Source organism: Ovis aries, chromosome 19 (assembly GCF_016772045.2).
Source record: "Ovis aries strain OAR_USU_Benz2616 breed Rambouillet chromosome 19, ARS-UI_Ramb_v3.0, whole genome shotgun sequence".
Classification (NCBI taxonomy): domain Eukaryota; kingdom Metazoa; phylum Chordata; class Mammalia; order Artiodactyla; family Bovidae; genus Ovis; species Ovis aries.
Genome location: NC_056072.1, coordinates 7,927,017 through 7,954,695, shown reverse-complemented (window position 1 = coordinate 7,954,695; position 27,679 = coordinate 7,927,017). Strand labels below are relative to the sequence as shown.

Below are 27,679 nucleotides of genomic sequence, written 5' to 3'. Positions count from 1 at the left end.
CTTCTCTTCTTTTCACAGCTATTTGTAAGGCCTCCTCAGATAGCCATTTTGCTTTTTCGCATTACTTTTCCATGGGGATGGTCTTGATCCCTGTCTCCTGTACAATGTCACGAACCTCATTCCATAGTTCATCAGGCACTCTATCTATCAGATCTAGGCCCTTAAATCTATTTCTCACTTCCACTGTATAATCATAAGGGATTTGATTTAGGTCATATCTGAATGGTCTAGCGGTTGGAATCAAGATTGCTGGGAGAAATATCAATAACCTCAGATATGCAGATGACACCACCCTTATGGCAGAAAGTGAAGAGGAGCTAAAAAGCCTCTTGATGAAAGTGAAAGAGAAGAGCGAAAAAGTTGGCTTAAAGCTCAACATTCAGAAAACGAAGATCATGGCATCCGGTCCCATTACTTCATGGGAAATAAATGGGGAAACAGTAGAAACAGTGTCAGACTTTATTTTTGGGGGCTCCAAAATCACTGCAGATGGTGACTGCAGCCATGAAATTAAAAGACGCTTACTCCTTGGAAGAAAAGTTATGACCAACCTAGATAGTATATTCAAAAGCAGAGACACTACTTTGCCGACTAAGTTCCATCTAGTCAAGGCTATGGTTTTTCCAGTGGTCATGTATGGATGCGAGAGTTGGACTGTGAAGAAGGCTGAGTGCCGAAGAACTGATGCCTTTGAACTGCGGTGTTGGAGAAGACTCTTGAGAGTCTCTTGGACTGCAAGGAGATCCAACCAGTCCATTCTGAAGGAGATCAGCCCTGGGATTTCTTTGGAAGGACTGATGCTAAAGCTGAAACTCCAGTACTTTGGCCACCTTATGCGAAGAGTTGACTCATTGGAAAAGACTCTGATGCTGGGAGGGATTGCGGGCAGGAGCAGAAGGGGATGACCGAGGATGAAATGGCTGGATGGCATCACGGACTCGATGGACGTGAGTCTGAGTGAACTGCGGGAGATGGTGATGGACAGGGAGGCCTGGTGTGCTGTTATTCATGGGGTTGCAAAGAATTGGACACGACTGAGCAACTGAACTGATGTTATTTCAGGCATACAGTGAAGCATTCAGTCATACATGTAATAACTTGAGTTTTCTAATTCTAAACTGGTGTTAATTTCAATAGACTTGCATGTACTTCTAATATATGAAATATTTTATTAATAATTTTCATTTTGATCACAGGTCTAAATAACATCTGAATATTGATAAAGTATTAAATATAAATGTGAAAATATTGCCTATAATTTTATTGTTATTTAAAAAATATCATTAAAATATTATGAAATATAATCTATGTTACTAAGTATAACCTCATTTCCTTTTTACTTTTCAAAATGTGGCTACTAGAAAAAATTTAATTGCATATATTTTATATTTCTACTGGATAGCACTGCAATAGACCATAAATCTTTTATCTCTTATTTTCCTTTAATTGATTCTTAACTTTTAAACTATTTTCTATTAGTTTTAACATAACTGTAGTAATTATACCATTTACTCATCTTACATGCATAACTTGTTGAATTGACACCTATGCATACACTTCAATAATCACTATTCAGGTCCAGATATAGAACATGTCCATTACTGAAGAAAGTTCTCTCAGGCCCTTTCCTAGTTAATACCCACCGATGGCCATTCTTTGTGCTAACCACTCTTCTAACTTGTATCACCACCAGTAAGTTTTCCTTGTATTAGAACTTCCTGTAATCAGAATTGAAACAGAGCAGATCCTTGTCCCCCATGCGTTTTGTCTGTAGAAAAACTTTAGCCAAGGAACAAATTTAATAAGAGAAGTGAGAACATGCAGAAACAAAGGAAAACAGTCAAAGGAGACCAAATAATAATGGTTTCGTCATTAAGCCTTGTCAAGGACCTTTAGCTCCTCCTTAAGGACTGTAGATAATATTCTGAATATCCTGTGAGTTTCCTTATAGACACTGACACCTCAGTCAGGTGGAGAAGTTAACTGCATGATGCCCAGACGGTAACCATGACATGCGTGTGCGCAGGCTCAGTTTTGCTCAGTTGTGTCCCATTCTTTGCAACCCCCTGGACTGTGGTCTGCCAGGCCCCTCTCTCCATGGGATTTCCCGGGCCAGAATACTGAAGTGGGTTGCCATTTCCTTCTCCAGGGGATCTTCCGAACCCAGGGATCAAACCTGAGTCTCCCGCATCTCCTGCATCGGCAGGCAGATTCTTTACCGCTGCGTCACCTGGGGAGTAGCCATGACGTCAGCTGCACAGATCTGAGAACTGGCTTCAGAGAAATGGAAACAAACCTGTCCTGGAACTGAAGACTAACTCTGCCTAAAACAATCAAGATGACACTGACCAGACCACTGATGACCAACTTCAAGATGTCTGTCACTGCTGACTACTTTTTTGCATGCAGCCCTCTCCCTCAGCCTATAAAAGCTCTTGCCAACTGGCTGTCAGTTGAGGGGAGTTGGCCTTTGGACAGGCATCTGCAACGCCCCCTACTCCCCCAGCCCCAAGTTACCAGCATCCAAAATAAAGCAAACTTTCCTTTTCAACAACCTTGCCTCTTTAATGGCGTTTGAGCGGTGGGCAGCCGGATCCCACTTTCGATTATAGAATCACAGAGTATATATTCTTTTGTGTATGATTTCTTGTGCTCAGCATGGTGTTTTTGAGATTCATGCTCATTGGCAAGTGCATCAGTTTTGTTTTTTTTTTAATTGCTTTGTAGAATTCCATTGTATGGCTATGTACCATAGTCATCAATTTTCCAGTTGGTGGATGTTTGGGGTGTTTCCAGTTTGGACTTATGAATAAAGCTGCTCTGAACACTCATTTTAACACTCTGAACACCTTTTAACCTTTGAGGAGAGATTGTGATCTGTCTTTGGTAAGCCCCCCAACCCCCACACTCTAGTATCACTAACACAATCCCCCTCGTGATGGATATTTGTTGGAAGTATAGTTTTAAACTAGCAGTGTGGTGATTTGTCTGTCAGTCTCCATGTGGAAAATAAAGTCCAGTGTCAGAACAAAGTTGACTCAAAGTTTCCACTATTATCACAAATAATGAACAAATAGGTCAGGAAGTCAGTCTCCTGTATTTATATGATCTATTTCAGTCTTGTTGCCAGTTAAAAATAAACTTGTACTCCCAGATACATTTAGTGACTGATTATGAAAAAAATGTAGTTGTTTCTTATGCTGTTTGTTCCCTTAATTTTCTACCCATTTCCTTCGTCTCCTTGTCCTTTTCTTTTTAACAGCAATTCAGAGGAAAGCAGATTCTCAGTGGAATTATTGCCTAGATATTCAAAGAAAGACTGTTATCTATAAGGAGTGTTATTATTTTGGTAGTAAATTACAAACTTTTTTTGCTTGTTTGTTTTCTTTCCTTTAAAATTATCTGCTGGGGAGAAGCCAGATATCCTGTGTTTAAATCATGAATCTGAACTCATGAGTGAGGCTGGAGACTTAACATTTGAGCCTTAGCTTTCTCATCTTGAGGATTAAAAGACCTAAGCTGTGTCAGGCTTCCCTGGTAGCTCAGTGGCAAAGAATCCACCTGGCAACACAGAGACACAGGATTTGATCCTTGATCAGGGAAGATCCCACATGCCACTGGGCAACTAAGCCCACGCTCCACAACTTCTGTGCTCTAGAGCCCAGAGGCCACAACTACTGAAGCGCATGTGCCCTACAGCCCGTGCTCCTCCACAAGAGAAGCCGCTGTAATGGGAAGCCCCACACCACAACTGGGGAAGCATTTTTGGGCTTAAGGAAAGTAAAATTTGCTTTATTTTGGATTCTGGCACCTGCTAACTGCAACTAGAGAAAAGCCTGTGCAGCAAGGAAGAACCAGCACAGCCAAAAATAAATTTTTTTTTTTTTAAAGACCTAACAAGTGTCAAGCTGAGCAATGGCCTTAATGAAATCCATTTCTCACTAGACCTACGCCTTCTTCCTGTATGAGCTGCTATTTTTGTTTTTTATTCTCTTTGTCTCTCTGATAACTCAAGCATCATCAGATATGTCTGCCAAGATTCCTAAACTGTGTCCTCAAGTACAGCAGTGTGCTGCCAGAAACTCACCAAGAGCATTCCAGGGGACTTTCCTGGTAGTCCAGTGGTTAAGACTCCCATGCTTCCAATGCAGGGGACATGGCTTGGATCCCAGGTCAGGAAACTAGGTTTCTATCTGCTGGTGCAGAGTGGCTGAAAAAAATAAATAAATAAAAATACAAGAAAGAGCATTCCAAAATAGTTTAACTTTAAAAGGAAACAGTGATATTTGGCATATGTCAGTCATAGAGTGAACTACCAGCTCCAAGGAGTTCAAAGTTTCAACATTAGATTGTGGTACATTCCTTTCACTGATGTCTTATTTTTACTAGGATTTGTTTGCTGTGGTTGCGGTGATAAAAAGCAAGTGCTACACAAAAATCAGTGTACCACAGGATGAAGATGGCCATGTCCAGTCTGGTTCCAAGGTTTTAGAAGTTGTGCAGTGTATCCACAGGTATAGGCACTTTATTAGTGTGTTATTTAAGGACGAAATGAAAATGCACTCCCTTCAGTTTATGTGTATTATTTTTCATATGTCTGCCAAGATGTTAGGACGTGAATACTCATTAAGTTGTTTGGTTCTTAGTATTCAGTAGATGGTAATTGTTAGGTGTTTCTTTTGGTCTATGGGTGTGTGAAAAATGACTGAGATAAAGTGCTGAACTAGGAGGTTTGAGAACTTTCTGTTCTAAGGATGTTTAACAGAGGACAGACAACAGTGATACAGAGAAATAAGTGGATTTTGTAGGAGGTATGTAATGATAATGACAAATGTTAAATTTAAATAGTCAAGTCTACATCTTATAGATACACAGGTTATTCCTCAAAAAACCCCACTTCTTTAAAAAAAAGTTTTATGGGAGTATACTTGATTTCCAATGTTGTTTAATTTCTGCTGTATAACAAAGTGTCTTAACTATATATATATATATCCTGCTGACAGTGCAGGAGACCTAAGAGATGCAGGTTCAATCCCTGGGTCTGGAAGATCTCCTGCAGGAGGGCATGGCAACCCAGTCCAGTATTCTTGCTTGGAAAATCCCTTGGACAGAGGAGCCTGGAGGGCTACAGTCCATAGGGTCAAAAAGAGTAACATACAACAGAAAAAAACTAGTTCAGTTCAGTTTAGTTGCTCAGTCATGTCTGACTCTTTGCAACCCCATGGACTGCAGCACAACAGGCCTCTGTGTCCATCACCAACTCCTGGAGTTTACTCAAACTCATGTCCGTTGAGTCGGTGATGCCATCCACCCATCTCATCCTCTGTCGTCCCCTTCTCCTCCCACCTTCAATCTTCCCCAGAATCAGGGTCTTTTCAAATGAGCCAGTTCTTCCCATCAGGTGGCCAAAGTACTGGAGTTTCAGCTTCAGCATCAGTCCTTCCAATGAATATTCAGGACTGATTTTCTTTAGGATGGACTGGTTGGATCTCCTTGCTGTCCAGTGGACTCTCAAGAGTCTTCTCCAACACCACAGTTCAGCAGCATCAATTATTTGGCACTCAGCTTTCTTTATAGTTCAACTCTCACATCCATACATGACTACTGGAAAAACCATAGCATTGACTAGACAGACCTTGTTGGCAAAATGTCTCTGGTTTTTAATATGCTGTCTAGGTTGGTCATAACTTTGCTTCCAAGGAGTAAGCCTCTTTAACTTTCAAGGCTACAATCACCATCTGCAGTGATTTTGGAGCCCCCACAAAATAAAGTCTGCCACTGTTTCCACTGTTTCCCCATCTATTTGCCATGAAGTGATGGGACCGGATGCCATGATCTTGGTTTTCTGAATGTTGAGCTTTAAGGCTACTTTTTCACTCTTTACTCTTTTACTTTCCTCAAGAGGCTTTTTAGTTCCTCTTCACTTTCTGCCATAAGAGTGGTGTTATCTGCATATCTGAGGTTATTGATATTTCTTCCTGCAATCTTGATTCCAGCTTGTGCTTCCACCAGCCCAGTGTTTCTCATGATGTACTCTGTACAGAAGTTAAATAAGCAGCATGACAATATACAACCTTGATGTACTCCTTTTCTGATTTGGAACCAGTCTGTTGTTTCATGTCCAGTTCTAACTGTTGCTTCCTGACCTGCATACAGGTTTCTCAAGAGGCAGGTCAGGTGATCTGGTATTCCCATCTCTTAAAGAATTTTCCACAGTTTATTGTGATTCACACAGTCAAAGGCTTTGGTATAATCAATAAAGCAGAAATAGATGTTTTTCTAGAAGTCTCTTGCTTTTTCCATGATCCAACGGATGTTGGTAATTTGATCTCTGGTTTCTCTGGCTTTTCTAAAACCAGCTTGAATATCTGGAAGTTCACGGTTCACGTATTGCTGAAGCCTGGCTTGGAGAATTTTGAGCATTACTTTACTAGCGTGTGAGATGACTGCAATTGTGTGGTAGTTTGAACATTCTTTGGCATTGCCTTTGAGATTGCAATGAAAACTGACCTTTTCCAGTCCTGTGGCCACTGCTGAGTTTTCCAAATTTGCTGGCATATTGAGTGCAGCACTTTCATAGCATTATCTTTTAGGATTTGAAATAGCTCAAGTGGAATTCCATCACCTCCACTAGCGTTTTTCATAGTGATGCTTCCTAAGGCCCACTTGACTTCATATTCCAGGATGTCTGGCTCTAGGTGAGTGATCACACCATCGTGATTATCTGGGTCATGAAGATCTTTTTGTATAGTTCTTCTGTGTATTCTTGACACCTCTTCTTAATATTTTCTGCTTCTGTTAGGTCCATACCACTTCTGTCCTTATTGTGCCCATCTTTGCATGAAATTTTCCCTTGGTATCTCTAATTTTCTTGAAGAGATCTCTAGTCTTCCCATTCTATTGTTTTCCTCTATTTCTTTGCGTTGATCACTGAGGAAGGCTTTCTTCCCCCTCCTTGCTATTCTTTGGAACTCTGCATTCAGATGGGTATATCTTTCCTTTTCTCCTTTGCTTTTCTCTTCTTTTCACGGCTATTTGTAAGGCCTCCTCAGACAGCCATTTTGCTTTTTTGCTCATCTTTTTCTTGGGGATGGTCTTGATCCCTGTCTCCTGTACAATGTCACAAACCTCCATCCATAATTCATCAGGCAATCTATCAGATCTAGTCCCTTGAATCTATTTTATTGGTTTGATTTAGGTCATACCTGAATGGTCTAGTGGTTTTCCCTACTTTCTTCAATTTAAGTCTGAATTTGGCATTAAGGAGTTCATGATCTGAGTCACAGTCAGCTCCTGGTCTTGTTTTTGCTGACTGTATAGAGCTTCTCCATCTTTGACTGCAAAGAATATAATCAATCTGATTTAGGTGTTGACTATCTGATGATGTACATTGTAGAGTCTTCTCTTGTGTTGTTGGAAGAGGGTGTTTGCTATGACCGGTGTGTTCTCTTGGCAAAACTCTATTAGCCTTTGCCCTGCTTCATTCTGTACTCCAAGGCCAAATTTGCCTGTTACTCAAGGTGTTTCTTGACTTCCTTCTTTCGCATTCCAGTCCGGTATAATGAAAAGGACATCTGTTTTGGGTGTTAGTTCTAGATTGATAGAACCATTTTACTTCAGCTTCTTCAGCATTACTGGTTGGGGCATAGACTTGGATTACTGTGATACTGAGTGGTTTGCCTTGAAAACAAACAGAGATCATTCTGTCATTTTTGAGATTACATTCAAGGACTGCATTTTGGACTCTTTTGTTGACTATAATGGCTACTCCATTTCTTCTAAGGGATTCCTGCCCACAGTAGTAGATACAATGGTCATCTGAGTTAAATTCACCCATTCCAGTCCATTCTAGTTCGCTGATCCCTAAAATGTTGACCCTAAAATGTTCACTCTTGCCATCTCCTGTTTGACCGCTTCCAATTTGCGTCGATTGACAGACCTGACATTCCAGGTTCCTATGCAGTGTTGCTCTTTACTTAGCACGCACGCATATTCTTTTTCCTATTATTTTCTCACTGCGGTTTACCACAGGATGTTAAATATAGTGCCCTGTGCTATACAATAGGACTTTGTTGTTTATCTGTCCTATATGTAACAGTTTGCATTTGCTAATCCCAAACTCTCAGTCCTTCTTTGGCCTCCATTACTGTCCCAGAGCAAACACAAGTCTGTCCTCTGTAAGTCCGCTTCTGTTTTGTAGATATGTCCAGCTGGGTCGTATTTCAGATTCCACGTATAAGTGATCTTCTGGTATTTGTCTTTCTCTTTCTGACTTACTTCGCTTGATCATGTTTGTGTCCATCCATATGGCTGCAAATGGCACTATTTCATCCTTTTTATAGCTGAGAAATATTCCAGTGTATGTGTGTACCACATCTTCCTTATCTGTTCATTTGTTGACGGACATTTAGGTTCTTTCCATGCCTTGGCTATTGTAAATAATGCTCCCGTGAACACAGCAGATTTACGTATCTGTTCTAACTACGCTTTATTTTAAACTAATTTTTATCAGAGTATAGTTGCTTTACAATGTTGTTAGTTTCTACTATACAGAAAAATGAATCGGTTATACATATACATATATCCCCTCTTTTTTGAACTTCTTGAATTATGGTGTTGTTTAGTATATATGCCCAGGAATGGGGCTGCTGGATCTTATGAAAGAACTGCTTCTTTAATTAGTTAAATCCTATATATTCTCAAACCTCTGCCAAATCCTATATAGTCTCAAACCTCTATATATAAACCTCTTCAAGGAAACCTTCTCAATTTACAACTCTCACACCCCTGTTCTCTGTGCCAGCTAGACAAAGAGAGACTGTCACCCAGGCTTGCAGAAACCCTCTGCTTACCCGATCCTTGCATCCTAGAAATCTTGATTTTCTTGTCTCTATATAGGGATGTTGTGGGCAGAGATCATATCTAAATGAACTTTGCATCTGTGGCCTATGGTACAGTGTGTAGCATATAACAAGCTCTCAGAAGATATCTGTTGATGAATTAATGAAACATACAGACAATATACACAGGTAATCATAGCCAGTGTTAACTAGACATTACATAGGTAGTTCCAGAGTTACTCAAATACTTGCTGTTATTGCTTTAGTCACTTAGTCGTGTCCAAATCTTTTGCGACCCCATGGACTGTAGCCCACCAGGCTCCTCTGTCTATGGGATTTCCCAGGCAAGAACACTGGAACAGCTTTGCCTTTGCCTTCTCCAGGGGATCTTCTTTACTCAGGGATTGAACCAGGGTCTCCTGCATCTCCTGCACTTTCACTCGATGAAAGTGAAAGAAGAGAGGGCAAAAGTTGGCTTAAACTCAACAATCCAAAAAAGAAGATCATGACATTGGTTCCACCACTTCATGGCAAATAGATGGCGAAACAACGAAAACAGTGAGAGATTTTATTTTCTTGGGCTCCAAAATCACTGCAGATGGTGACTGCAGCCATGAAATTAAAAGACACTTGCTCTTTGGAAGAAAAGCTATGACAAACCTAGACAGCATATTAAAAGCATAGACATTACTTTACTGACAAAGGTCCATCTAGTCAAAGCTATGGTTTTTCCAGTGGTCATGTATGGATATGAGAGTTTGACCACAAAGAAAGCTGAGCACTGAAGAATTATTGCTTTGAACTGTGGTGCTGGAGAAGACTCTTGAGAGTCCCTTGGATGGCAAGGAGATCAAATCAGTCAGTCCTAAAGGAAATCAGTCCTGAATATTCACTGGAAGGACTGATGCTGAAACTGCAGCTCCAATACTTTGGTCACCAGATGCAAAGAAGTGACTCATTGGAAAAGACCCTGATGCTGGGAAAGACTGAAGGCAGGAGAAGAAGGGGACAATAGAGGATGAGATGGTTGGATGGCATCACTAACTCAATGGACATGAGTTTGAGTAAGCTCCGGGAGTTGTTGATAGACAGGGAAGCCTGGTATGCTGCAATCCAAAAAGTCGGACATGACTCAGCAACTGAACTGAAACGAACTGAAAGAAAGTGAGGGAATTCCAGAAAACCACTGATTTCTGTTTTATTGACTATGTTAAAGCCTTTGACTGTGTAGTCACAAAAAATGTGGAAAATTCTTAAAGATATGGGAATCTCACTTTACCTGTCTCTTGAGAAACCTGTATGTGGGTCAAGAAGAAACAGTTCTAACCTTACATGGAACTGACTGGTTCAAAATTGGGAAAGTAGTATGATAAGGCTATACATATTGTCACCCTGTTTATTTAACTAATATGCAGTATACATCATGCGAAATGCTGGGCTGGCTGAGTCACAAGCTGGAATCAAGACTGCTGGCTTAAAAAACTGGCTTAAAACTCAACATTCCAAAAACTAAGGTCATGACATCTGGTCCCATCACTTCTTGGCAAATAGAAGGGGAAAAAGTGGAAGCAGTGACAGATTATATTTTCTTGGGCTCCAAAATTTCCTGCAGATAGCGATTGCATCCATGAAATTAAAAGATGCTTGCTCCTTGGAAGGAAAGCTATGACACACCTAGACAGTATATTAAAAAGCAGAGATATCACTTTGCTAACAAAGGTCGGTATAGTCAAAGCTATGGTTTTTCCAGTAGTCATGTATGGATGTAAGAAATGAACCATAGAAAAGGCTGAGTGCCAAAGAAGTGATGCTTTTGAACTGTGGTACTAGAGAAGACTCCTGAAAGTCCTTAGAACTGCAAGGAGATCAAACAAGGCAATCTTGAAAGACATCAACCCTGAATACTCACTGGAAGGCCTGACGCTGCAGCTGAAGGTATAATCCTTTGGCCACCTGATGTGAAGAGCCGACTCACTTGAAAAGACCCCTGATACTGGGAAGGGTTGAGAGCAGGAGGAGAAGGGGGTGGCAGAGGATGAGATGGTTACATAGCATTACCGAATGTACACGAATTCGAGCAAACTCTGGGAGACAGTGAAGGACAGGGAAGCCTGGCATGGTGCAGTTCATGTGGTCACAATGAGCCGGACACAACTTAGCGACTGAACAACACAACAACAACCCTTAGGAAAGGAACCTCTAGACAGCAAGGAACAGTTATTATAGTAGTTGATTTAGGCCCAACTGCACAGAAATTACAGCTAATTAATGATGGAAGAGACTTTACACCACGATACAAAGAGAAACAAGAGTAACGTAGGGAACAAAACCCCAGAGTAAACACAGAAAAGGTTTCTTTGGATTTGGAGAGTGTATTATTATTTTGTTCTTATTTTGTTAATGTGAACATTTCAAGCATTTCATTAAATTCATTCACTTATTCTGCTTAAATTGATTGATCACCCATTATTTGTCCAGCACCATCCTAGGGAAAACACGAATGATCTTGGAGTTTCTGTATAATAGAAGAGACAGATATTTAAAATTATTAAATTGTGGCTGGAAATAATTAGCATGAAGCTAAATAACATTACTTTGCCAACAAAGGTCCATCTAGTCAAGGCTATGGTTTTTCCAGTAGTCATGTATGGATGTGAGAGTTGGACTGTGAAGAAAGCTGAGTGCCAAAGAATTGATACTTTTGAACTGTGGTGTTGGGGAAGACTCTCGAGAGTCCCTTGGACTGATCCAACCAGTCAATCCTAAAGGAAATCAGCGCTGGGATTTCTTTGGAGGGAATGATGCTAAAGCTGAAACTCCAGTACTTTGGACATCTCATGCGAAGAGTTGACTCACTGGAAAAGACTCTGATGCTGGGAGGGACTGGGGGCAGGAGAAGAAGGGGACGACAGAGGATGAGATGGCTGGATGGCATCACTGACTCGATGGATGTGAGTCTGAGTGAACTCCTGGGGTTGGTGATGGACAGGGAGGCCTGGCGTGTTGCGATTCATGGGGTTGCAAAAAGTTGGACACGACTGAGCGACTGAAGTGAACTGAACTGAACTAACATGTCCATTTAGAGTGTATTCTAGACCAGTTTACACCCACTAACATGACTTCCATAGGTTGGCCACCTGATTCAAACGGCTGACTGATTTGAAAAGACCCTGATCCTGGGAAAGATTCAGGGCAGGAGGAGAAAGGGGGGGCAATGGAGGATGAAATGCTTGAATTGCATCACCAATTCAATGGACATGAGTTTGAGCAAACTCTGGGAGATAGTGAAGGACAGGGAAACCTGGCATGCTGTAGTCTATGTGGTCAAAAATAGTTGGATACAACTGAGCGACTGAACAACAACATCATGGATAAAATTAATCACCCAACCATACTAAATATTGTGGAGGATGGGGAGCAACTGGTACTTCTGAGCACTGCTGATGGGAGTTTAATATGGTACAGACATTTTGGAAAACAGTTCAGCAGTTTCTTCTAAAGTTAAACATACACTCATGACACAGACCTAGTAATTCCAGTACTTGGTATTTACCGAAGAGAAATGAAACCTTGTCTCTGCACAATGACTTGTACACTAGCGGTTATAGCTGGTTACAGCCGGAAATCTGAAAAGTGAAACAGTGCAAATGTCTATAAACAGGTGACGGGGTGGCAAACTATAGTGCTTCCATATAAGGACTCCTACTCAGCAATAAAAAGGGACTACTGACAGACCAACAGCACTGGATCAACCTCAAAACATACTAAAGAAAAAAGCCCAACTCAGTAAAAGCATAGACTGTTATGAAGTCAGGTGAAATTAAGTTTAATACGGAAAGCTATGCTACGGTGATAGAAATCTGATTAGTATTTCCTGGCAAGGCAATGATTATTGGTTTGGAAGTTCCTAACTTCTAACTTCCGTCATTTGGAAGTTCTAACTTAACTTCCAAATGACGGAAATATGCTCTATCGTTCCTAGGATGGTGGTTATTCACGCTGGTGAGTACCTTTGACAAAATGCATGGGCCACTTAAAATCTGTGCATTTTAGTCTGTGTAAATTAAACCTTTTTTTTTTTTGTAAAGCATACTCACACGGCAACCCAACAAGTGGCAGTGGCTGGAAGCAAGGGTCATTATTAATATTTTTTTTTAATATAAGAAAGTGTATTCTACAAAAAAAAAACGAAAAACAAAAAACAAACAAACCAACAAAAAAGCAGTAACACCACCACCAACAAACCCAAACGCCCAAAGCCTAAAAAACCCCACAAATCTGGCAGTGGAGTTAGGGAAGGGGAATTCCAAGTCAAAGAAACTTTCCCAAGTATTGATTTAAAGTGGAGGAAAACTTGAAAGGGCCTAAGATTTTACAAGGCGACGGCTGAGTGCTGCGGTGGCGGTTGGCAGAGAATCGTCGGCTTCCTGGGGATGCCAACCCAGACCGACCGCAACTTCCCCAGAGGCTCCACGACCCCCACCGGCTCCCGCTGCGGCCGCCGCCTCCGCGAACCTTGTGTGCGGACCAGCGGGCAGGCGGGCGGGCGCTCGCTCGCCGGCGTCGCGCTGACGTCACGCGCGCGCTGACGTCGCCGGCGGCCGCGGCCTCTGAAGCGGGTTGGGGCGCGGGGGGCGCCGAGTTTGACTAGTTTGGGGGGCCGCTGGGTGCCTGGCGCTGCTCCCGCCGCCCGCCGCGCCCCGCGAGCCGCGCCTCGGCCGGACCGAGCGCGTCCCGCCCGTTCGCGCGGGGCCCCGCTCTGGCGGCTGGGCGGCGCTCGGCGAAAGTTGGCCCCTCACGAGCGGGCGGGCGGGCGGGCGGCCGCGGCCATGGAGCCCCGCAGCATGGAGTACTTCAGCGCCCAGGTGCAGCAGAAGGACGTCGGCGGCCGCCTGCAGGTCGGACAGGAGCTGCTGCTCTACCTCGGCGCGCCCGGCGCCATCCCGGATCTGGAGGAGGACCTGGCCCGTCTGAGCAAGACGGTCGACGCTCTCACCGGCTGGGTGGGCTCTAGCAACTACCGGGTAAGCGGCGGCTGCGCGGCCTGGCGGGGCACGCCCTCTCCCGCCGGCCCTTTAATCCCGGACGTGCTCGGGCGGCCGGGTGGGCCCCCGGGCGGCCCCGGGCACCTCTGGACCGCCCGGCGGACCCTGGGTCCCCAGACTTGCCCCCCACCGGCGAGCCTGCCTCTCCGAAAGCTAGCGGGAGCCCACCTTCCTACCAAGACCAACTTTTTCCACGATTGTGAGCAGTGGCAAATTCAGCGATTCTGTGATACCGTGTAGAGTTCCTTGGCACTAAGGCATTATGTTTCAACACCTATTTTTAAAAACTAGTGATCATTTACATGCGTAAACGTGTAGCAGACCGTTTATTATACATTCGTACGTACCTGTGTAACACTACCCAGGGCGAGACGTAGGACAGGAAGATTCAGATTTGAAGTTCAAAAGAGATGTCAAGTTAATCCTTTTGAATTAGCATTTTTATCCTACTTAATCGCTTGGTTTCTTTTTTCTTGTATAGTTTTTTCTGTTTCTGAAAGGTCGTGCTTTTCATGTCTAAAGCATCTTTTAGAGCGTAATAAGGTGCCTGATTAAGTTTACCGTTAAATCTAGTGAAAAGAGCCTGACTTCATGGCATTATTTATTTGCTTTTTGTTGACAGTCGACGGAAAGCAATTGAACGCTCTGTGTCATTTTGTTTTGCCGTAGTTAAGGACTGACTCGGATTTGAAACCGTGCCGTGGCAGGTTAGCTGATACTGGCAAAAAAATTAAAAAATGAGGTACAAGAAGGAATGAGTGTTTCAGAAGAGCCGGTAGTAGGCAGGTTGTAATGCAGCCACGTTGGGAGACCAGGTAAATTTTCTGTAATCAGCCTGTACTGTGGTTTTTAGCAGTAACTTTGCTTTCTAGTCTTCTGGTGGCAGTGTTGCTTTAAAATGCTGGTCCAAGCATCGTGTGATTGAAGTGATTCTTCTCAGTAACAGATACTTAAAACAGCGAATAGGCTGTAGTTTGAAAGCATTATCATCATAGAGAAGAAAGGGAAACTCTAAAATTATTATGCAGATTTAATGATGAAACTTAAGAGTTTTGGAAGGGTTTGACTTTTTACAACGATAATAAACAGTTTGGGAATTAACCACCTCACTGTTCCATTATATACTGCTTCTGTATTATTTTTGAAAACTTTGGGAAAAGTTAATGTTTAAGGATACACCATTACTGTTTAGAGGATTAGTCTTATTTCTTTGGAAGACGAGACCTAAATTTACTTGCACTGTAGGAAGGGCATAGGCACTTAAGATAGTTGACTTTGTAGTTGACTGTTGTACAAAGTTGGCTCTTTGGTAACGCTTACTTCCATTGCCACCTGAAAGCCCTTGTGTTGCCCCTATGCTGCCTGTGGTTGAATTGGCACTCCTCAGAGGTGCCATCAGTGAGTGACAGTTGAGCGGTCCCATCTCTTGAAACATATTCTTGGCTTCTGTGATTCCACGGTATCCTGCTTCTTCTTTGATGTCTCTGCCCAGAACTTCTACTCATTGCTTTGTTTTTCCTTTAACTGGTCCTTCAGAGTTAGATCCATCAGGGACCTGACTCAGGTTCTTATCTCTTTACTGTACATTTTCTCCATGCTCCTCAGTAGACATGGTAGCCTGAGAGAGTTTTAGAAATCGGGAGAGAACTCCCATAGCCTCACCTGCAGACTTCCTTTCGTGCCCCTGTCACTCTGCCTTTTCTGTTACAGAAGTGGGCTTTCTCACTTCTGCCCGTTCCTCCACGTGGGTATTGAAGGCATGTGTGTCCATGCCCTCTTGTCTTCTCAAGACATGAATTCATCAACTTGGATCTCTCCTGCCTGAATCATTATTTCTCTCCTTTCTAGTGAATGCTATAATATAAGACCTTTTGTGACATTGTTCGGGAGAAAGCATTCTAGTTAGTTTATTTGAAATTTATATACTGAATTACCAAGTTAAGTCATCATTTTTTACTGAAGGTACAGTGACTATTGAAATCTTTTGAAAAAAGTGTATCAGTTTTTTGAATATACACACAAATAGAAGTGTACTTAAATTCAAACTATGCTGAACAAAATAAAGTTTTTCTTTGGAATTGTTAGTACTTCACAATTTGAGTGTGTCTTTTTTTTTTTTTTGCTGTGTGTCTTTAATTAACAGTCATTGCTTCAGTGAATTTGAGTGCGTATACTTAATACTAAGTATTCCAGATATTGAGAACCCACCTATGAACAAGACTAGAAAGGCTTATTCACTCAGCTTCATTTGGGCATTAATTAAGGACTTACAATGTGCAGACACTCTTCTGGGCACTTGAGATACAGAAAGGGATGGCAACCCATTTCATTATTCTTGCCTGAAGACCCATGGACAGAGGAGCATGGTGGGCTATATATATAGTTCATGGGATCACAAAGAGTCGGACACGACGGAGCAACTAACATTATTACATGAAGATCTACAATGTATACATATTCTTCTTGGCCCTGGGATACAAGAGTGAAAAAACAACAGAAGTCCTTGCCTTTGTGTACTTGGATTCTCGTGGGGGCAGAGGAATAAACAAGGTAAATAACTGGAGTCTCTTCTGTGTTAGATGATGATAAATGCTTTGGAGAAAAGCAGTGAAGGGAATAGAAGCATTGGGTAGGATGCAGATGTGTGGATTTTAAATTGTCGCTGAAGACCTCCCTGACAGAGTGATTTAAAGCAGGGGCATGAGACTGCTGCCGTCGTGGAGATCCTATAAGAAAGAGGAAGGCAGATGGGTATACAGATGAGTTCCATGTAATAAGTGCTTGTGAATCAACTGATGTAAAAGAATGAGGCGAAGATGAGACTGTTTGGGAAGTAAAGGAAGTGAGATGAAATTTGAGTACATTTAGGAAAGAAGTCCAGGAGTGAAGAATGCCTTTGGGCAGAGGAAGCCACAGATGCAGAGGACTTAGCTCTGCTGAGGAACAGGAGGTAGGCCAGTGTGGCTAGAGTTTCCAAGTGAGCTGAGGTGCTCAAAGGGGCAGGTAGAAAGAGCTGTATAGGATTTTATTCTGAATCATTGGAGGGTTTTTACGTAGAGGGTTGGCTGCTTTGTGAGGTGAGTGAAGTGAGGGAAGTCGCTCAGTCGTGTCCGACTCTTTGTGAACCCATGGGGCCTACCAGGCTCCTCAGTCCATGGAATTTTCTAGGCAAGAGTACTGGAGTGGGTTGCCATCTTTGTGAGGAGTGGACAGTTAAAGCAGCAAAAGAATCGGAGAGTTGGTGGCTCAGACTGGTTTGGTAACAGTGGCAGTACTTGAGAAGTGAGAGGTTGGAGGGTGATTTAGTGGTAGAGCCAACAGCATTGAGTATGAGGGTTGAGAGAGAGGAATTGGGGGTCACTGCATTGCTTAAGCACTAATAGAGGGTAGTGTTTACTGAAATGGGGAAGACTGAGAAAACAAGTCAGGTGAAGGAAGTAAAAAGTCAGGTTTGAGAAGGTTGTTTGACATCCAAGTTGAGATGTTAAACGGGCAGTTGGGATCTTCAGCTGAGTGGAGAAATCATTAATTGAAGGTTTAAAAATGTGTGGATAGGTATGTACATTATATAAGATATATATCCTCTGGCATTTGATTTTGGTAAGTCCTGTGATTTTCAGTTCAGTTCAGTTCAGTCGCGTCCGACTCTCTGTGACCCCATGAATTGCAGCACGCCAGGCCTCCCTGTCCATCACCAACTCCCAGAGTTCACCCAAACTCATGTCCATCGAGTCGATGATGCCATCCAGCCATCTCATCCTCTGTCGTCCCCTTCTCCTCCTGCCCCCAATCCCTCCCAGCATCAGAGTCTTCCAATGAGTCAACTCTTGAGGTGGCCAAAGTATTGGAGTTTGAGCTTTAGCATCATTCCTTCCAAAGAACACCCAGGGCTGATCTCCTTCAGAATGGACTGGTTGGATCTCCTTGCAGTCCAAGGGACTCTCAAGAGTCTTCTCCAACACCACAGTCCAAAAGCATCAATTCTTCGGCACTCAGCTTTCTTCACAGTCCAACACTCACATCCATACATGACCACTGGAAAAACCTAATTTAAAAATGGTGTTATAGCAATAAAAATGTTCCTTATAAAATGCAGTTAAATATGATAACCACCATTTAAAGAGCCCTTAGTGAGTACCAGGCATTGTCTCAGGTGCTTTATTTCCATTATCTCATTTAATCTTTAAGGTGGCCTTAGAAAGCCAGTACTGTTTGCTCATTGTGTAGAAAAGATGTAAGTATTTTGGCTTAGGTCCTAGACTGGTAAATTGATAGAGTATTTGAATGAAGGGACTTTAGAATTTTCCTTTCCTTTTCTGTATTTTGATAAACCTCTTCAATTTCCTATCATTTGTCATCTCTAACTTTTTAATTTTGTCTATCTGTAAATGTAATAATAAGTTGACTCTCAAAATGGAAAACTCAGTAAATAGCATTTATATTATAACTGTGTAGTGCTGGGCTAGTAACATGCTAGGATTTCAAGTCTTTTCTTGTAATACAAAATCACAGCTCTTTTACCATTTGAAGGATGATGCCACCTTCCAGTGTTAGCAAAACCTTGATTGTATATCTTATAAACCATCAATTTCTGACAGTATACTATTTTTTTTGTTTGAAGTCTGCCTGTACATATGGATCTTGTCTTTTTCGCTTACCTGCCACATAGGAAGAACATTCAGGTTTTTGCCTTTTTACTATTCACATTGTTCTTTTGCATTGTTACCTTGTATGTGTGCATGAGAGTTCTGTAAGGGTAGTGATTATGAACCCAATTTAGTGCCCCCTCTTTTAAAAAAAAATTTTTTTATTTTTTAGCTGTGCCATGTTGCAAGTGGGATCTTAGTTCCCTGACCAAGGATCAGACACATGCCTCCTGCAATGAAAGTATGGTGTCTTAACCACTAGACTGCCAGGGAAGCTGCCAGCACCCTCTTTTAATGCTCCCCCTTACAATCCTGAAATAAAGTTTATAGAGAATACTCAATACTCATCACTTTTAAAAATCCCCAATATGTTCTCACTGTACTATAAAGGAAAATTACATATAGTTACAATGAGATAAAATGTTTCCGTGTATAAATGTGCCAGCCTGATTACCCAGGAAGGCATAACGCTAGTCAGATGGCTGCCCCAGTACATACTGCTGTAAATGTTACCACTGCCAATTCACACCACTACCGGTATGTGGTTGCTGGTGGTTCAGACTTTGCAAGTGGCATTACTGTCAGTGATTGTGATATTCTGGAACTCTAAATTCTGAACCTTGTTTCATTCCTTTCGTATAGTTTATATAATTTCTTTATTTACTAATTGTCAAAATAATGAGGTAAAAATAACTAGCATGCTCCAGTGTTGGCCAGATAGTTTTTGTTATCGTACGAAGTCTTGCATTTAAATATGTCTAATACATTTCAAGTTCCTTAACCAGGGATTGAACCCTGCCCCCTACAGTGGAAGGCTGGAGTCTAAACCACTGAATCTTCAGGGAAGTTCCCAGTCATTATTCTTACTAATATCCAAACTGTGCTATCAGATGACCCTAAGAACCTTTGGTAGTCTTTGCTCTCCAGTATCATGAGATCATATTGCTGCTCCTGCCCTGCAATCAGCTACTTGGTTCCTTTTTGTGGGAAATGGAATGTGGAAACTACAACATAGGTGCCAATGGAACTTATTGTTACTCATTTGATCTTTGTTTCTAGATTTTTTTAAAGAATAGTATTTTTTGAGTTCATACTTATATTCAGATTCAAGACTGCAGTTTTTGCTATTTTTATATATCTTCTATCTATATCTCCTTTTATCAACAGAAATTCTAAATAACATTGACTGTTTCTCTTTTGCAGAGTTTTGTTTTTGTCTTTAAGGTGTATCCCACTAGAGAGGGACAGTCAGATTGCTATATTTTAAAGTCACTTGGAATAGTCTTCTGTGTGGTTATGCTGTTAATTGAGTATACATTTCAGTTTGCTTGGGCTTTCCTGGTGGCTCAGATGGTTAAGAATCTGCCTTCAGTGTGGAAGACCTAGGGTTGATCCCTGGGTTGGGAAGATCTCTAGAGAAAGCAGTGGCAACCCAGTCCAGTATTCTTGGCTGGAGAATTCCATGGACAGAGGAACCTGGGTGGGCTATAGAGTTCATGGGGTCTCAAAGAGTTGGACACGACTGAGTGACTAACACCAGCATTATGTTTACTTATTTTATTTCATTTTCAATGAAATTAGTTATTGCTGCAAAGAAGGTATATTCAAAGTAGTCTGGTTTCTTTGTCTGTGATTTATATACACTATTCCCAGCCATAAAATTTTTTTTCTGATTATCTTTCCATTGTTGTTATTTTTTAAACATTCATAACTATATCCCTTAATATTTGTAGCCCTCCTTTAAAAATTTCTTTCAATTAAATTTTTTTTAATTGCAGGAAAATTGCTTTACAACATTGTATTACTTTCTACTATAAGTATAAGCTAATCAGCTATAAGTATACATATATTCCCTTGCTGTTGAGCCTCCCTTCCACCCCGGACCAGTAGTCCTGTTTTTAAATATATATTAAATATGTGTCTCTCCAACTTGCTTTTTTTCACTTAATGTATCTTGGAGTTCATTGCAAAGCAAAAGTAGGGTAGCCTTCAATTTTATTTTTAAAGTGTCATAGTAGTCAGTAGTGTGGATGGACCATACTTTTTTGAATCTGTCTCATACTGATGAATGTTTGGGTAGTTTCCAGTCTCTTGCATTAATCTTTTTGTGTCTTCTCATAATTTTGCTGGTGTATCTTCAGGATCGATTCCTAAGTGAGATTTTACTAAGAGTGTGTGTTTTTCCTGCTGATTTCAGATACTGCTTTCATCATCTATTAAATTTTGTGTATGAGTGTGTCTGTGCTTCCAGTTAAGTTTTTAATAGCTTTATTGATGTAATTCACATGTTATACGGTTCGCTCATTTCAGGTGCACGCCTCATTGTTTTTTAATGTATTTGCAGGTATGCATGACCATCAGCACAGTCGATTTTGGAGCATTTTCATTACGTCAAAAAAACACCCTGTACCATTTAGCTGTTACCTTCCTACCCCCTACATCCACTAGCCCTAAGCACTACTGATCTACTTTCTCTGTTTGGATTTGTTTGTTCTGGACATTTCTGAGAAGTTGAATCACACAACATGTAACCATTTGTGTCTGGCTTCTGCACTCATCAGAGTGTTTTCAAGGCTCGTCCATGTTGCAGCTTGTGTCAGTCATTACCGTGCTGTGTGCTTAGTCGCTCAGTCAGGTCCGACTCTTTGCAGCTCCATGGACTGTAGCTCGCCAGGCTCCCCTGTCCCTAGGGATTCTCCAGGCAGGAATACTGGAGCGGGTTGCCATGCCCTCCAGGGGATCTTCCCAACCCTCGCCTCCCGCATTGCAGGCAGATTCTTTACGGTCTGAGTCACCATGAAGCCCATCAGTCATTACTGTTTATGGCCAAACTGTATTTGATTGCATGCATCTACGGCATTTGGTTTATTTACCAATCTGATGGTCATTTGGGCTTTTCTGCCTTTGGGCTGTAATGAGTGGTGTATAATGACATTGGCATGCAAGCATCTATGCCTGCTTTAATTCCTTTGGGTATATAGCTAGGAGTGGAATTGCTGAGTCCTCACTGTTTCTGCACCCACCCCCCAACTTTGTTGTTGTTCATTCGCTAAGCCGTGTTTGACTCTTTGTGACCCCATAGACGGCAGCATGCCAGGCTCCTCTGTCCTCCACTATCTCCCGAAGTTCATTTACATTCATGTACATTCAGTCAGTGATGCTATCTAACCATCTCATCCTCTGCTGCCTTCAGTCTTTCCCAGCATCGGGGTTTTTTGAGTTGGCTCTTTCATCAGGTGGCCAAAGTACTTCAGCTTCAGCATCTGTTGTTCCAGTGGATACTCAGGGTTGATTTCCTTTAGGATTGCCTGGTTGGATCTCATTGCAGTCCAAGGGACTCTCCAGAGTCTCCTCCAGGACCACAATTTGAAAGCATCAATTCCTCAGTGCTCAGCCTTCTTTATGGTCCAACTCTCAAATCCATACATGACCACTGGAAAACCATAGCTTTGATTATACGGACCTTTGTTGGCAAAGTGGTGTCTCTGGTTTTTAATGTGCTGTCTAGGTTTGTCATAGCTTTTCTTCCAAGGAGCAAGCATCTTTTAATTTTATGGCTACAGTCACTATCCGCAGTGATTTTTGGAGCCCAAGAAAATAAAATCTGTCACTGCTTCCACTTTTTCCTCTTCTATTTGCCATGAAATGATGAGACTAGATGCCATGATCCTAGTGTTTTGAATGTTGAGTTTGAAGACAGATTTTTCACTCTTGCCTATCACCCTCGTCAAGAGGCTCTTTTAGTTCTTCATTTTTTGCCATTAGAGTGGTATCATCTGCATATCTGAGGCTGTTGATACTTCTTGCAATCTTGATTCCAGCTTGTAAATCATCTAGCCATACACTTTAGGCTTTCTCTTTTTTCTTGTACTGCAGAGAGGGGTTTTCTCCTTTCCCCAGTGGTAAACTGCAGTTGCTTCTTCCTATCTTGCTGCCTCGTTTATGAGTAGTGGGGCTATTCTGTTTTCCTGGCCCAGCTTCAGTCTTAGGAACCCTCTCTGTCCCTGACCCTTAAGGTAAAGCTCTTTCAGAAACCCTGTCCCTCCTCAATGGGAAGCTTTAATCATGAGAGCCCAGCATGGTTTTCTCCTCCTACCGGTGAAGTAGAAGGCTCCCCCTGCCCCGACCTTTGCTCTTTACTCAGTAGTTGTTAGTGTTTACCTCTGTCAGGAGGATAACAGTGTTTCTCTTTCCATCTGTAGCTTCAGATTTTTGTTTCTTATAGGACAAGGAGCTGCAGAAGGTTTGTGATTTGCTTGCAGAGGTAGCTACTCCTTTCTACCAAGACCTGTAGCTGCCAAGGGCTTTCTCTGGTCTCCCACCCTGCTCTCTGTCTTCACTGTGTCTAGTGGCGGTTTGTGGAGAAAGCCTGCAAGCAGGCGTGAACTCCTCTTGTGTCTGCAGTAACAGGTTTCTGTATTTCCACGCAACCCAGACTCAGGTATTAGCAAGGGGTTGAATATACCCAAATTCTTTTCACCCACTTGCACTGTGGCTTCATCTTACTTCTGTCCTCTTCCACATGTGACCTACTGCTTACTTCTCATCTCTCCTTGGCATCTGTCTTTCCTTAAGATTTCAAGCTAGATGATGATTCTACAACCATAGCTTTCTAAATGGATTCAAGAATAGTTACAGTTTTGTAGATTATTTGGCTTTTTCTTGTTTACAGTGGGAGTGATACTTTTTTCCAATTTCTTTATCCTAGACAGAAGCTGGAATTCCTCTGTAATTAAATGTGCTGTTTTTGCTTAAATGTTTCATTTAAGAAACATTTCAACATTACAGGAAAGTTGCAGGTATAGTCTGTGAACTCCTGTGTACCCTTTACCTAATTCATCAGTTATTAATATTTTGCCAAATAGGCTATATCACTATCTTCCTGCATTTGCATATTATTATTGTTATTGGCCATTTAAGAATAGCGTACCCTGGACTGGAAGAAACACAAGCTGGAATCAAGATTGTCGGGAGAAATATCAATAACCTCAGATATGCAGATGACACCACCCTTATAGCAGAAAGTGAAGAGGAACTAAAAGCCTCTTGATGAAAGTGAAAGAGGAGAGTGAAAAAGTTGGCTTAAAACTCAACATTCAGAAAACGAAGATCATGGCATGCGGTCCCATCACTCCATGGGAAATAGATGGGAAACAGTGGAAACAGTGTCAGACTTTATTTTTTGGGGCTCCAAAATCACTGCAGATGGTGACTGCAGCCATGAAATTAAAAGACACTTACTCCTTGGAAGAAAAGTTATGACCAACCTAGATAGCATATTCAAAAGCAGAGACATTACTTTGCCAACTAAGGTCCATCTAGTCACGGCTATGGTTTTTCCTGTGGTCATGTATGGATGCAAGAGTTGGTCTGTGAAGAAGGCTGAGCGCCAAAGAATTGATGCGTTTGAACTGTGCTGTTGGAGAAGACTTGAGAGTCCCTTGGACTGCAAGGAGATCCAACCAGTCTATTCTGAAGGAGATCAGCCCTGGGATTTCTTTGGAAGGAATGATGCTAAAGCTGAAACTCCAGTACTTTGGCCACCTGATGCGAAGAGTTGACTCATTGGAAAAGACTCTGATGCTGGGAGGGATTGGGGGCAGGAGGAGAAGGGGACGACCAAGGATGAGATGGCTGGATGGCATCACGGACTCGATGGACGTGAGTCTGAGTGAACTGCGGGAGATGGTGATGGACAGGGAGGCCTGGCGTGCTGCGATTCATGGGGTCGCAAAGAGTCGGACACAACTGAGTGACTGAACTGAACTGAACTGAACTGAAGCTCATGACTGTTCACCCTGAATATTTCAGTGTCTTTTGTTTTAACTTGGTAATAGGTGAAGAACTTTATGTCACAGTTACATACTGTTATTATAATATGCATCTGTAATTTGTATTCATTAAAATTTCTTTCTATCTGTAGGTGTCATTAATGGGATTGGAAATTTTAAGTGCCTTTGTGGACAGATTATCAACACGATTTAAGTCCTATGTAGCAATGGGTAAGTTAATTTTATTTATAAATTATTTTAGTGTTTGACCTACTGACTTTTTCATAGTTTTTGTTTAACAGAATTAGTTCTCTGTAAATGCACAAATGTAATTGTATACAATTCAGAGATCCACTACTAAGCATTTTTAATTTGCTGAGATATAAAAGATTCTAAGCCTATTTAAATAAATATGTTTCCTTTAAGACAAAAACAAAAGCAAAAAAATTACCGAATATACATCTAATAGATTTTTACTTCATATTCAAATTTTTTTACTGTATCTTTTACTTTTTTGTAACATATTAGTAACTTACAAAATAGTTTGCAGCACCACTTTTCAGCCTTATCTGTGGTGAAGGACCCGTTTTTTCATTGCTAGCCTATTGCAGACCAGTATTTTATAAAATACAGTACAAATAAATTATAGTGAAACGAAATGTTAAAAAAATACAAGGCTCAATTTTTATTGTGAGAGTCAACAAATGTAAAATTTACTTTGGTCACATTGTTTCCAAACCTTGTTTTAGAAAAACTCACTGTCTTGCCCACAAGAGGTTTGTAGACTGGTGCTGGGCTGCTGGCCATACTCTGAACGGCGCTTCTGGTGTGTTTGCAGTCCGGAATGCTGTGCTGGTGTCACACTTGTGTATAGTAGTTAGATGGCAGACTGGGCTTTGACTTACCTTTTCAACCCAAGTGACCTTTGTGTGCCTTTTGGAGTGCTTGAGTGAGTGGATTTGGTCCTGTTATGTAGAAATGTATTTAAGGGTAGCCTCACGTTTGTGACTTCTTTTATGGATTCAGTTAATGCCTCACAGTGTATCATCACCCTTATTTTCAAATTATCTTTTGCCAGCTTCATGTTCAGCATACCACTCAATTTTGCCAACTTAGGCCTTTATTTTTACTGCCTCTCCTTTCAATGGAAGTATCTTAGTAACTGTCCCTATCTGTATTATTTCCTTTTTAATCAATACCTGGTTCCAATTCAATCTTTGTATGAATAGCCTCTGAAAAGATTTTTGAAACTGTCAGTTTCCTGGCTAAAATCCTGTGATAGATGTTAACATGTTACTTGCTTATGTATTATCTTACAGTATTTTGAATTAACATTTAGGAAATTTTACATAAAAATTCATATTTGCAGCTTGTCTTGAAAAATTGGCCAGTGCGGCAACCCTGATCTTCTTTCCATTCCCACATGTGAATGTCGGCAGAGGCTGTGTGGTAGCTTCCTCTTTGTCTTGGTCACGAGCTTTCTAGTCCTTAAGTTCCTCCCATCTCCTCTTGTCTCCTCATAACTGGAATTTTGGTTATAACACACAGGTTGGAATGCTGGAGTTCTTGGATCTGGTTCATTTTTGGTGTTTCTGGTACCTCCTTGACTGTAGGCATCTGAATTTGTGACCCCTGCCCTATCAGTTGTTGCAGACAATATTTCAGACTTCAGAGTAATTCTAGGTATTGCATATCTCACTTATTTCTCACACATAATCAGGTGGAGTTTGATGTATGTACTGACTGCTTGAATTTAGGCACTGTGGAAGTATTAGGACCAGAACCCTCGTTTGCTGCCTGCCAGGACTATCCTGTTTTCAGAACTTACTTCTGATTTTGCTCTCCTTGGAGTTTCAGTCTTCTCAGCCCGTGTGACTCTTCTCCACCTCAGCAGCCTTATTTATCTGTGATTGTCAGCGAATACTCTCCACTTTTGTTAATCAAAAACTTGCTCACTGTTGTTAGTTCTGGCTTAACTTGTTTATGCCTCTGCTATGCTGTTATTTCTTTTTCAAATCTTCTCTTCTCCAGGGTCCTTCCTTTCTCTTTTAATGATTTACTTCTGATTTCAGTATCTGGGAGTTTTTCAGATTAATCTCACCCAGTACTGAATTTTTCTTTACTTCATGATTCTATACCCTTAAAGATTAATTAATTACATTAAGTTGTTTTTGTTGGCTAGTGTTTTTTGTATGTATTTCCCACATATCTACGTTGTCTTATGTGTGTAGCTTTTTATCTGTTAATCTCTTCCTCTTTGTTTACCCCTGTGCGTTTACTGTTAGTGTCGTTTTCACTTTAAACGCTAAGTGTTCGTTATTGTTCTTAGTGAAACTTGAGCTTGTTGTTACTTGCGAGTCAGTATGATATAATAGGAATATTTCATCACAGTTTTGCTACCATTTATTGAATGCCCACTTTTTATCCATTTACTGGGCTTCTCTGCTTTACATAAATGAAAGATTATCCTCAAATAATTATTTCTAATTTGTGTGACAAATTACCTCTACACGATAGGCTGCAGTGTATCTTTGTGCTATTAAAGAGATATAGTACTAAACTAAGAATCCCAGAGTTGACTTAAATAATCTGACTGCAATGCAGGGGACCCGGGTTCGATCCCTGGGTTGGGAAGAGCCCCTCGAGAAGAGAATGACTACTCAGTCCACTATTCTTGCCTGGAGAATTCCACGTCGAACATGACTAAGCAACCAACACTTTTTGTTTTGCCCTGTTTTAAATCTTAGCCAAACCATCTTAGAAGCCTTTCCTTGAAAGGAAATTGAATTAAATTATGTGCTGGAGGTCTTTTTTTGATTAGGTAATCTTAGGTGTATGTAACTTGATATGAATGATACTGTTTTTCTTTTGGTACACTTAGGTTAACTATTGTTACAGATATTTTTAATCTTTTTATATTAATAGTGAAGTTTTAGGAAAATTGGGATCTATGTCAATTTTAGTACCAAAAAGAGTATGCACTCTATTAATGTAATTCATTAGTATATTTACATTTTCTTTTGTGACTCGATGTTTTATGGAAAAATTAAATGTTCAAACCTCCCCAAACACAATTCAAGTTAACACTGATCACCGACCTTGGTTATTTTTTGTCTGTCCCCTACCTGCCACTCCCACCCTTGGCCATGCTGGTTGCAGGATCTGAGTTCCCCAACCAGGGATTGAACCTGGCCCCTTGGCAGTGAAAGCAGGGAGTCCTAACTACTGGACTGCCAGGGAACTTTATGAAAACAAAACCCAGTAAAGATGTTTAAAGATATTTACAAATCTTAAACAGATAAGTTTTAATCCAAAATGATATTGTAGAAAGTGTTAGAGCAGTCAGGTACATGGCCCTCAGCTGTGCGTCTTGTAAA

The 27,679-nt window shown here is 41.3% G+C and overlaps 1 protein-coding gene and 1 long non-coding RNA gene across 41 annotated transcripts in view; one reads left to right on the top strand and one right to left on the bottom strand.

Moving 5' to 3' along the window:
- Positions 1 to 1,154: 1,154 nt before the first annotated feature.
- Positions 1,155 to 13,369, bottom strand: LOC132658203 (uncharacterized). The gene is made up of 3 exons (XR_009597493.1): positions 10,750 to 13,369; positions 4,088 to 4,210; positions 1,155 to 2,230 (listed from the first exon to the last, which is right to left on the bottom strand). It is a non-coding gene; the product is annotated as an uncharacterized LOC132658203 (long non-coding RNA).
- Positions 13,370 to 13,416: 47 nt separating this feature from the next.
- The window catches only part of CLASP2 (cytoplasmic linker associated protein 2), a 180,004-nt gene continuing 165,741 nt past the window's right edge, over positions 13,417 to 27,679 (top strand). For 38 of the 40 annotated variants that reach the window (XM_060402732.1, XM_060402731.1, XM_060402745.1 and 35 more), the window contains exons 1-2: positions 13,417 to 13,864; positions 24,455 to 24,533. In XM_060402732.1, coding sequence (XP_060258715.1) covers positions 13,670 to 13,864; positions 24,455 to 24,533 — 274 coding nt within the window. In that variant the 5' untranslated portion in view covers positions 13,417 to 13,669. The remainder of the gene's footprint in view (positions 13,865 to 24,454; positions 24,534 to 27,679) is intronic. The other 2 variants (XM_060402763.1, XM_042235821.1) reach the window with 1 other exon arrangement.